Below are 12859 nucleotides of genomic sequence, written 5' to 3'. Positions count from 1 at the left end.
TAGGGAGGAGGGAAGAGTTACCAATTTTACTGCACTGTCTGTTGTCCCCAGGTTCATTCTGTCAGCATACAACTAGATAGAACTTTTCTAAATAATCCCCCATCCACTCACATCCTATGCTGGTAAAATATGTGCCTAAGAGGAGTTGGCAGAAACCATCAGAGAACTAAAAATTATAAATTAAGTGTAAAAATATATCTGCAGTTACCAGTAAGTTAGTATTTTCACTATTGGAGAAATATGATAGTTTGTCATTATAAATGATTATGTAATTTGGCTGTTCACCATTATTTAGGTGACTTTATAGAATTATGAACAATATTTCATTTTCTGACAAAAAGAAAATTAGAATCATGAAGATTAACTGTTGCTAGAGATAGGGCAAGGATAATAACAGTATAGATTCCTGAAAATGAGCAGATAGAAAATCAATCCAAACAAACTGGCAGAAGGAAGTCAAATTGGAACCATGCAAAATGATGTAATGATGAAATGCAATCACTAAAACAGTCATGAGGTTAATTTACTTAATACTCTTTTTCATCCACTGGAGTCAGCAGATTATCCCAAGGAGAAGAAAAGGTCTAGGTGTAACCTTGTAAGGGGAGAGCTTTGGGACATAGTTACAGATAAAGCTAATCTGAGAAAAAGGCACAAAGGCTAAACACTGAATTTATATGTTACTGGAAGATGGCCAGGAAAGATATGTCCTCCCTCTTATTTCCAAGAGTATAGTTTAAATGGATGGCCCTAGCGGATGCTCCAGGTTACTTCGAAACTCAAATAGCTGTCTCATTTAGTCACGCCACACGGGCCCTTCATTGCTCATCTCCACGGGTCATTCCATTCATGTAATGATGATATGAAAGGGAGACCCCTGAGTTTATGAGATGTGGAGATACTTGGGGGTAAACCACTGGGGCTATATGGAATAAGAGAAGAAAGCAAGATAGAAAATTATATCTATAATGTGATAGTGATTTTTAACAAGTAGACATAGAAAATAACCAAAAAAAACACACACCAAAATAATAAAATTTCTGAAAGTTTGCATGAATTCACTTTTTCTTATTCCTAGTTTTCTGTATTTTTACATTGAATAAATAAAGATTTTTAGATAAATTAGCAGCATTTGATAAATTAGCTGCCTAAAACATCCAAATTAATGTTATTCATAGCTTCAATGTTAATGAAGTACTGAAGATGTAATGATCACATTGTCTTCTACACAGATGGAAAATCTTTAAAATAAATTAGACAGTTTTTTTTTTTTTTTTTTAAGATTTATTTATTTATTTGTTTGTTTGTTTATACAAGCACTGGGTACAGTCAGAAGCGCGGGAGGGCGAGAGAATTCACCAGAGCCAGAGCGGGGAGCAGAGCAGGCAGAAGGACCGAAGTACCCTGCTGAGGGGAGCAGCGGGTGGCAGGAGAGGTCTGCGCGCCATGTGGGACCCTCCTCCGGTGGCCGGAGAGCAGCCGGGAATCGAACTGCCGCTGGAGAGGCTGCGGGCAGCTTCGCAACCCAGCGCTCAACCACTGCGCCACCGGGGAGGCCCTAAATTAGACAGTTTTTCTACATGTGTTTACATTTCAAACTAGTTTGCCTTTTAAGCTTTTCAATAAAATGTAAGGATTAGCTTTGCTTTTATAAGCACTGACTTTGTTTTAAGTACGAGAGACTCTGTATTTTGCATGCCCATAAGTAGACCAGGTTCAAGTACAGTTCCCTCAGCTCAGAGGTCCTTGCAAGATTGCCTCCCTCCTGAGTTGGTTCCTTCTACAACCTCATGCCAGCCAGCAGCAACTGGGACAACGTGTTTCCTGTTTCACAGCCAATGGAGAGAGATAGGTTGCCCCTAAACCAATCACAGGCAAGAGGAGGATATAGGATTAAATGAATCAGGACTTACCCTGGACAATGGATCACTTTATTACAATGCTATTCACTGGGGAATTGTTCTGTGAGACCTGAAATTTATACAATCTGGGGATTCTCTTTTTTAGTAGAACATTTTTAAAATTACACATTCATTATGAAAATAAAACATTCATTTAAAATGAAAAAAGAAATTATAAAAGATGAAAAATGCCATAGATATTATAATATTCATAAAAAAAGAATAGCATTTTTATTAATCAATTTCCTGACACATCCCTATTACACCTTTTTCCACATTTCTTTGGCCTAGTATTCTGCCTCTTCATATAACAATTGTACAGTTGTTAACAAAGAAAAAATAGAAATAACATTCAGTCGGGCCTCCCCGGTGGCACAGCATTTGAGCGCTGGACTGCGAAGCTGCCCGCAGCCTCTGCAGCGCTGGTTCGATCCCGGCTGCCAGTGAGGGTCCCACATGGCATGCAGACCTCTCCTGCCGCGCCCACTGCTCCCCTCAGCATTGTACTTCTATCCTTCTGCCTGTTCTGCTCCCCGCTCTGGCTCTGGTGAATTCTCTCACCCTCCCTCACTTCTGACTGTACCCAGTGCTTGTATAAATAAATAAATAAATCTTTAAAAAAAAAAATAATAACATTCAGTCCTTACTCTAAATACATAATTTGAAACTTTTTTATGATTGATGATTTCAAAAATTATCTTTTACCACCATATTCTTTATTAGTGACATCAGAAAATTTTTCAGAAATATTATGAAATTTAAGTAGATCTCTATCAAGTCTTTACTTCTTCACATATGGCCATAAAATATGGAAAATTTCCAGGCTGGTTTTTGAATCCATATCTCTTAAATACTGACTTTCCTCCACTACCCACATCCCACCATCACCGGCTGCTCATGGCTCCATGTGTCCTTTTGTTAGGGGGAAAAGGATGTCCCAAAGCTATTTCCATATAGGCTTTGTGGACTCCACCCCCACCCCAGGTCAAAGCCAAAGACACTGGGAACTCCAAATCCCATCACCACCAAAGGGAAGGTGGCTGGGACCTGAGGGTGGGGTTAAGCAGCCAGGTGGATAGAAAAGGCAGACACGTGGGCTTTGGGGGACCCCTTTTTGGGCTCTCCACCAGCTCGCAGCATCCGGCCAGCTCTGAGAGTGACTTTGGGTTTCCAGGTCGTCGGATCGGGTAGGACGCATTAAAGACTTTATTTCCCTGTTTTCTCCCTGAGTTGTACATTTTCCTTATTTCCTTTCCTCTTGTAAATAAACCTTTTATTAACCTTTTTGTGTGTGTCTGTAGTAGAGTATTCATAAGTCCCTTTAAAGCGCACGGGTAAGGACCCACAGCCAGGAACCCGTTTAATATCGGGGTTGCTCTATAACACTTCGAACAGGTCAGCATAACACAAAAGATGAACGGACTCTTTCTGGAAACCATTTCTACACCAAGGCAGCTAATTATACATGGAATAATTACAAACTAGGTAAATATTACATCCTTAAACCGAAACAAAAATATTACCTATTCAACAACCCCTTTATTGGATCTCTAAAAAGGCCTAGGCCTCTGCATATCACTCAACTGAAAAGCAAATGTGAAAATGGGGAAGTTAAAGAGAGAGAAACAATAATCAGTTCTGAGAATTAAAATATCCCATTGTTGCTTATGCTAAACAAAATAAGCCAGAAGGAGAAAGATAAATGCTGGATGATGTCATTTATATGTGGAATATGGAGAAACCAAACAAAGGATCAGACAAAAACAAACTTTAAAGCCAACCTTTGAAAGCTGACTGTAGATCTGAGGTGCCCAGAGGGGAGAGAGGGAGGAGTGAGAACAGGGTGTGGAGAGAATACAATGGACTATATTGGAGGCTTGTAGGTGCTTTGGTGTGGGTGCGCCACAGCAACTACAGCTGAGTAGAGTGATCCTATACTTCTAAAATACAAACTAGGATGTGAACCAATGGTACTTCAATTAAAAAAAAATTTTTTTAAAGAAATCCATCTCAAAAAATATATATCACTGTTAAAAATTTTATGAAAACACATGACTTTCTTAAATCAGTATCCAGGTCCAAGATTACATTCTATTTGGGAACAAGTTATCAAATAATGTCATCTGGGAAAAACAAGGGCACAATAGTTTTATTATACTAATGATCACATTATATCTGCTTATATTTCATTAGTTATTACTATTAATGTGTTAAATTCCTGATGCAAATCTACACTCACTGGCATGAGGGAGGAGGGGGCAGACACAGAAATACATCACCAGTCCCTGTCTTTGAAGAACTACTGACCTTATAAGAGCATCAACATCTACAGGCATTCATTTCCTCCTTTAAAACCCTTGATAGAGTATAAGAAAAGGCATTTGCCTTAATATCTATTGTTTTCTCTTTTAATTGTTTCCTTATTTCTATTTATTTATTTTTTGTGGGACCCTTGCCGGTGGTCAGACCGGCCTGCAGAGGCTGCTGGCAGCCTTGCAGCCCAGCGCTCAACCAATGCGCCACCAGGGGAAGCCCTTATTTCTATTTATTTTTGAGGTAATATTGGGATACCATCATCAGGTATTACTGCTCTAGTGCACTCACCACCAACTCACCCAAAATTCCCCATCTTAGTCCCCTACCATAGTCCATTGTGCTGCCTAACCTCTTTGTTTCATATACTTTAGGTACATGAAGAAATAAAGGCTAATATACATCTATTTGAAAAATAGTTTGATTGGACATTTATATTGAGATTATGCAAGGAATAGTGCCTACCAAACTGTAGTGTGCATTCTTTCATCTTGGATATGAGGCTATTTTGCATTTTCATCAGTTGTGTGGTTGATGGACTAGAGCTCATGTTGATTAAATTTGCAGATAATAGCAAATTGGAATAAGTGGTTATTACTTTGGAGGACAAGATTAGAATTCTAAATGACCTTGCAAAACTGGAAAAGGAGTCGTAAAAGTAGACTGATGCACAATTTCATTGAAAGATGTGTGGAGAAATACACTTAGATATTTTTTAACTACACAAACAAAATGTAGCAAATTCTTGAACAAACATTTTTACAATGCAAAAATCACCATTCTTCCCAAATTAAATATACATTAATATGTATAGCAATTATATTAAAAAATGTGTTTCATTTTGCATGTGGTTTAGCAACAGCAATTGAAAAGAAAGAGAAAATAATATGTATTTTCTCACTATATTTGGTATGTTGCAATCTCGCTTAGATCCATATCTGCTCTAATTTGGAAGAAACTGTTTTTCTGAGGTCATTTGACTATAAAGCTTCTGTATCTGATAGATTTCTCCACTGTGTGGAAGGAATGGCTGAGCAGTGACACAGGGTACATAAAATTGGGGACTGTCTAAGTAAGTCCAACCAGTATTTATTAAACTTTTATAAATAACATTGCACTGGGTACTGCAGGCAATGAGATAGAAGGCATGGGGTCTGTGGGTAAAAGAGGATTTGGAAAGATTAAAAACAGCGATAATATACATCTTCTTCCTTCATTAAACAGTACATAAATTTCACTTAGTCCAAAACTGAAATCAGTAGTGTTTGTCAGTGTGTAAGTGTCATTACAATCTCCCCAAGGGTGAGATTATGAGATAAATTGAATGGTAATACAAACAAATATAGAAATATTTATAAAAATAAGTGTGATACCCAAAGTAACATCATGTCATGAACATACTCAGAGTAGCTTTGATAAGGTATTCACAAGGATTGTGACCCACTCACATTAAAGGGTCAGAAAGCTGACAGCCTTCCAGAACATTAAGCCTAGTTAAAAATCAATATATGCATTTATTTTTGGCACAGGTCATTCTATTACTCTGCTTTGCTGGTATTTGAAATCCAGTCAGAAAGGTTTAAGGATATCTCACTGACTTTGCTGACAGAGTACAATATATAAAAAGATGGGATTAAAACAGTGCAATTGGAAACCATCTGAACCCCAGAATCTTATGGAAATAAGTCACCGTTTATATTTTATCCACTTTTAAAGATAATCTATAAGTGATTTCCAACATTTCTCCACAATAACACGTTACCTATATTTGATCCTTAAGGTTAACAAATGCTCAAAAGAATTTTCTTACTCTATAGAAAATAAGGATTGTACAAAAATAAGCAATCTTAATTATCATTAGGGAAGATTTTGACATATCAGTTCTTAAAATAATAATAATAAATATAAGGTATTTGGATATAAAGTATTTGACATATTTAGCATTGTCAAGTTGGGGAAACTTATATTGACATTCCTTCAAAAGCACTCCAGATTTTAAAATCTCTGAGTAAATTCACTATGATTATAATTCTAGGAATTGATGTTATTGTTTCAATTGAATTCTAAAAATAAAATATTATTTCCTTATAATTATAAAAGGTCACATATCAAACAAGTTACAAGGTATGCCTTTGGTGAGAAAAGAGGAAATGAAAGTAGGGCTTGGGAATTAGGTAAAAAACTAAGATGAGAAGTTTTCATGGACTGGGCATAATGAAGAGGAACAAATTAAAGAAAATAAAGTATATTTTAAAAATAGGAGGGTGGCAATATTTCCTGGGTGGAACAAAATTTGTCTAACAAAGTTGTTTTCAAGTTTTCACTAGAACAATAATTCTGAACATGTGGTTCCAGGACTAGCATCACCAGTATCCCCTGGTAATTTGTTAGAAATTCAAATTATCAGGCCCCAGTTCACACCTACTAAGCCAAAGGCCTACTAAATCTTTTCACAAGCCCTACAAGTGATTCTAATGCCTGATAAAGTTGGAGAACTAAATGAGTAACTCTTGGGGTGTTTTAAAACAACAAATGCCCAGGCCCAGACCAATTAAATGGGGATCTCTGGGCATAGGTTTTGGCATCCATCAGTCTGAACCCTCCAAAGGTGCTTCCAATATCAGAGACTTACTGCCTTAAACCACCCCTTAGGAGTCAACTGACAGAGCCCCCAAACTTGCCCTCCTTCAACAGAGTAAATGTAACTTTTTTTCCAAATCCCCACTCTATTTTGTGTCAATCACAGTGCTGCCAATCCCTGCTTTTCCCATGTCAGTCTCTTCTCATCCAGTGATCCACTGGCTTTTTCCATAAGATTCCAGAACCAAATTATACTAAGACCTCTGATTCCCTTTATCTTGCATGAAGAGCTGGATTTATGTAATGTGAGTCTTAAGTACTGATCTATGTCTCTTAATTGGTGATGGTGAGGGATACTGAAGCAGTGGAAGTCTCCTCAAGGGGGAAGCTGGGCTTCTTCCAAGGTCATGTGTCTCCACTAGGGGTATGGAGGAAGTAATGGGGAGGTATCTGTTGCTGTTTCACTTGACAAACTGGCCCAAGAACTTAGGTAGACCTGGTGCTGGGGTGCAGCTGCTAGAATGAAGTGGCTACCAGAGTTTGAGTAGGTGATGGCTCTGGGGAATCAGCTAGCCTACTGCATACACTACTGAAAAGGAATGATACAGTCAGTATCCCCCAAAATATGGAGCAAAGCAATGACAAGGGGGCCTTCAGGATGGGCTCCTTGAGGCCAAGACATACCGGAAAAAAAAAAAAAACAGATGCCAGGACGATAAACAGTGCAAAGGGAAACAGGTTTGCCTACAGAGCCCCAGAGCACACACAAGGGCAGTGAGTGTGGTGCCCTAGCTGAAACCAAGTTGCTCTGCAAAAGGCCCCAACATGACCAGTGCCTGTGCCACGGTTCCCAGGCCTTTCTCCAGACTTCTGCAAAAGGGAGATTCTTCTACTGCAGAGATAACATCTGCCTCTCCTACTGCGAACCATCAGCCTTGACACTGCTCCTCTGATAGGGAGAGACCGGAGTCTGGCCCCACTGTGTACTGGACCCGTTGCAGCCGCTGAGTCACTTGATTAGTTGATGCCCCAGTAGCGCCTTCCTCAAAGCACTTGCCTTTTTGCCAAAGTACTGCTGATTCTGCTCTACCGGAAGCCCGCCAGGCACAACACCTGCAGAAGCTGCTGGCGGGAGAGGTACCAGAAGCAGCCTTTTCCCCAAGCGGAAGCCAAGTGCAAAGGGAGAGGAGAGGATGGCCATCCAGACTTGTGGGGCTGAGTGGGGACATCTCAGCAGGCTAGGAGCCAGAGAAAGGGTCACAGCCATATAGGAAGGGAGAATGGGAGAGTCCTACTGTCGAAATCCAGGCAGGCCCAGGCAGGGGCTTTACAGAACAAAAAGCCCATATGGTGTCACAGACAAATCTCACCTGCATCAATCAGAGTTTACCTGAGGCTAGGCTTGTACAGCCAAGTAGAGATTAATGAGATAGAAAGATAAATTATCTCTGAAATTATTTTACAAAATAGTGGGGAAACTTTTTAAAATTTGCTGACATTCAAACTACATGCAAATTTCCAGACACTTATGTGAGCAGGTTGTGCCTGATCATCACCATCAAAAGTTCTTTGGAGAATGAGCTGCCCTTTTTACCACCAGGGAAATGAGGAGACAGTGTTTCCCAGGTTTTCAGATGGGAACTGACATTAAGAGAAAGAAACCTAGGACTGTTTAATTAGGTGTCTCTAGCACCAAGATTTCAAGAATGTGTGTCTCAAAAACTTAGCAAATATTGTTGGAGGGATTTCCATTTTTCATATAAAAGAATACACATAAAAAGATGAGGCATTTATCAATTGACTTACAAAAGATGAATGTTGAATGTTGGATATTCTACATTAAAAGAAATTCAATTTATTTAAATTTCAATTGAAGACACTTAGTGATGAAATTACTTGCCCCAGTATTTAAATAGTAGCATTATATAAACAATAAATTAATAATAAGGTTTTGAGATTTGGTCCAGACATAAAATACTGCAGATCCTGAGGAATAGCATACAAGAAAATAAAAATAAAAAAGAAGAATTGTTGGAGATCTCAGATTTCATAGTTTTAAGATAGCATCAAAATGCACTTTTGTTTCTCCCTACAATAACAGTTCAGTGACCTTAACTGCCTCAGAGTCATCTAGGAGGCTTGTTAAAAAAGATTTCTGGGCCCCATTCCCAGGGTTTCTGAGTCCACAGGTCTAAAATACAGGCCAATTTTGTATTTCTAACAAGTTCCTTAGTGATAATGATGCTACTGCACTGAACCACACTTTGATGTAAAATATTGAATAAATTTTAGTATATAGAACATGTTCAAAATTATATAAGAGTACAAAGAGATGAAGGATAATTCTATAAATATACCTTACCCACCACGTAGCTTAAGAAAATAAACACTACAATACCTTTGGAATCCTCTAGATATCTTTTCTAAATTCTCTTCCTCTTCCAGCTTCAATCCCAGAGATAATCATTATCCTTCATGTTAATTGTTATTGTTTATGGTTTGCAAAGACCTGAAAATCAATAAGAAAGAGGAAATCTAAAAAAATTAGAGTATGAATAAGCAATTTTCAGAATAAACTCAAAAGATCAGCAATATATGAAGAAATGCTCAAATTCTTAGTAATCAGAGTAATACAAGTGTTTTTGAACAACTATGAAATCAAGATGAGAAACTACCATCGTCACACATAACTATTATAATTTGTGCTTTGCACCAAGAGCCTATTATAAATTTCCATCTCAATTTACAGCCCCCCTGTTGTACCAGCCAAGTTTTTGGCTGTTGAAAACACCACAAGGACAGTATTACCTAAAGACATTTGATAGCATGTTAACTATGCAGAAAAAGATACTCTACAAGTTTAAAAACAAATCTCAGACAAACTTACTTTCACTTTTTTTTTTTAATTTAAAAGGAGTGAATTGTGTACTGGGGGGTTAAATGCTTTGTAGACAAGGGGAAAAAAACTGCTAGAACCAACTCATTCATCATCATCATCTTCCTTGCTTTTTTTCAGCCTTAAAGTCTCCTTTTTTGACTACCACAAGCTCTCCTTTAGTTCGGTATGCAACAATATCCTTTTTGTATTTTTCCCACACTTTGGCAACCTTCTTTTCATAAGGTTGCTTGTCATCTGCAGCAGCGTTACTCCACATTTCTCCCAGTTTCTTTGCAACATCACCAAAGCATAAACCACAACATTCTCCTTTGATTGGGGACTATTCTCAGAACAAAAAAAGCAAAGGCCCCAGGAGGCCTCTTGGGTGCATTGGGATCTTTGAACTCCTTTTTTGTTTCCCCCTTAAAAGATATATAAGTTTTCATTTCTATTTCATAAAAGTTTTTGTCAGCTTTTGCTATCTCTTCAAACTTTCCCTTCTCTTTAACACACATTGTCTTCCACCTCTCTTAGAAAACTCTGAGACTTTGAATGAAGCATCTGGGTGCTTCTTTTTGTTCATCTCAGCAATTTTGTACAAAACATGCATATGATGACATTTTGCCTCTCTGCTTCTTAGGATTTCCTTTACCCACATTAAATTATTTTTTCTCAGCAAAACACAGAGTCACCCAGTGTCATATGGCTCTCATGCCTTGGCGCAGTCTCTGTGGAACTCAATGTACACAATGGCTTCTCGGTTAGATTTAAGTGCCCCACACTGATCTCCCTTAATGTGTGTCCTTTGTGGCACATTCTGGGTTACTGTTATTCACTTGTTCAACTATTTATTGAAGGGCTATATTGCATAAAAATTAAAAGAAGGAATCTAGACCTACACATGCACAATTTGAATCCAGCCCTCCAACTTACTTTCTGTGTGACAGACATAACTATTCTGTGCCTCGGCACTCTCAACAGCAAAGTGAAGAAAATCCTAAGATCCTCCTCATGGGGTTTTTCTGGGGCTCAAATGAATTAATATATAGAAAGGGCTGAGACTAGCTGGGCAAACACTAAGTACTTAGGAAGTAGCACCATTCTCACTTCCTCATGCCACTTTTCTACAAAATGAACTCTGAATTTCCTTGTTTGTCTCCTTCATGGTCTGTGAGCCTACATAGTGCCTGAGGCCAAGTCTTCTTCTTTACATTCCTGTCACATAGCACAGCCTGGCACATGGTAGAAATTCAGAAACGGGTTACTGACATGCCATAAACAGACTCCTGATTTAATTATCTTTAACTAGTACAAATGTTGACAAAATTTAAAGGCTTAAAGAAAAAAAAAAAGACTTTGAACTTCTGTTTTCCCATAAGCTGCCTTAAGTAATCTCTGAAAATGACCCACTATTCACTTGATTCAGAAAATCCTTCAAAATCATGATGTTCAATCTTCACGCTTGTTTCAAGAACACTCATGGAACTGCCTAAGTCATTGAGGGTGCACATATCCAAAGACACTAAGTATATGAAAAATTTTACTTTCCGGAAGCAACATGTGCCATTCCCTCATTAATGGTGGAGCTGGAGGTGTGCCCAGGTCCAACAGTGGGATTAGACACAGAGTAGGGGCCAATAATGACTGTTGATTGTTTACTACATGTCCTTAAAATTGAAGATAGTAATGCTTAACTTACGGGTTTAAATGTAGAGTCTCTGGTCATTGGAGTAGATCTGATAAACAAAGCCCCCCAATATAAGCTGTGGAATTCACAGAGTTCATGGTTGGGTTAACCCATACATATGTTCTCCCTGCCACATTGAGATGATTCTTACAGAAAAAGAACAGATTGTTTCTAAACCAGGAGAATAGTTTGCATAGAAGTAAAATATATCCCAGAAGAAACTGAAGAAATTAAGTTATGGCCTGGGAATAATAAAGCATAATAAATGTAAGTCAACATTCAAAAAAAAAAAACTTTTAATTTGGAAATAGGAACCACATATAGATAACTCATGGTGATTGCTTTTTAAATCTATATGATAGACCCAGAACAAAGGGCTTTTGGGACCCTTTCATAAATTGCTATTAATTGAGTTGTGGGAAAATTTTTCCTTTAGAGATTATGAGATTAACTAGGAAGAGAAAGGTTTCCCACACCCTGAGGAGTATAAAAGGTATTGAGGAAGGTTCGGGTGATCCACTTGGAGCGTTGAGAGTGAACCTAGGAAGTATGGAACTTTCCTCCAGTAACCAAACCTACCCCAAGAGAACACTCTAGGGAAGAAGGGTGATTGTGTAACAGAGCAACCCCCATATAAAAGGGGTTGCCTACTGTGGGTCCTCACCGGCATGCTTGAAAGGGACTTACACTGCAGGCACTCACAAAAGGTTAACAAAAGGTTTATTTACAAGGGAAGGGAAATGAGGAAATGTACAACTCAGGGAGAAATGAGGGAGATAAATTCTTAAATGTGTCCTACCCATTCTGCTGACCTGAATCCCAATGGCACCCTGAGAGCTGGTGAAGAACCAAGAGCCGTGAGGCCAAGAGAGTGACACAAGGCCCTCGTGTCTGGTTTTATACCAAACCTGGCAGCTTAACTCCAACCCTCCCTTTGGTGATCATGGGATTTGTCATTTCCAGTCTCTTGATAGCTTTGGTCTGGAGTAAGGGTGGAGTCCACAAAGCCTTTATGGAGTTTGCTCAGGACATCCTTTCCCCCTAATAAGTGGACCATAGAACCCATTAAAGGGTCCAAAAGTTGAACACCAATGTTAGCATTGGTTTTTTCCAAAAGTAGGACCTCAAGTGCATGTATGGGTGGGAGATTTGTTTTTAAATGCACCTTTTGTGTTTAATTTTTAACTATGTGTGTGGTTCCTTTCCTATTAAAAAAAATTGAATGTGCTCAAAAGAAATCTAGAAATTTCATTCCAGATTACACATATGATCAAGTTTTACATTCCCAATATCAGGTCTGTCAATAGGGCAAATAATTGACAGCAGACGTATCCCAGATAATTGAGGAGAACTATAGTCACAAGTTATATTTTGATTATATCAAAAGATAATCAAAATTTGAATCTAGATTCAGTAAGAGCTATGCTACTTAATAATGTAATATCTGGCCACTGAAATATTTAAAAACTAGTAGACTTTTTATCACTTAAAAAAATCCAT

At 38.3% G+C, this 12859-nt stretch overlaps 1 protein-coding gene and 1 pseudogene across 2 annotated transcripts in view; both read right to left on the bottom strand.

Annotated features, from left to right (window-relative positions):
* LGSN (lengsin, lens protein with glutamine synthetase domain) overlaps positions 1-7995 on the bottom strand; it is a gene marked incomplete at both ends in the record, with an annotated part of 149509 nt that extends 141514 nt beyond the window's left edge. The window contains 1 exon segment of the mRNA XM_084258793.1: positions 7852-7995. Within this exon segment, the coding sequence (XP_084114919.1) occupies positions 7852-7995 (144 nt within the window).
* Positions 7996-9787: 1792 nt separating this feature from the next.
* Positions 9788-10292, bottom strand: LOC311187400 (high mobility group protein B1-like; annotated as a pseudogene). Its single transcript has one exon. The product of its transcript is annotated as a high mobility group protein B1-like (transcript).
* Positions 10293-12859: the final 2567 nt, after the last annotated feature.

The sequence above is a fragment of the Talpa europaea genome, assembly GCF_964194135.1.
Source record: "Talpa europaea genome assembly, chromosome: 2".
NCBI lineage: Eukaryota > Metazoa > Chordata > Mammalia > Eulipotyphla > Talpidae > Talpa > Talpa europaea.
The sequence above is the reverse complement of the archived record's forward strand: the minus strand, read 5'-3'. Positions and strand labels throughout refer to the sequence as shown.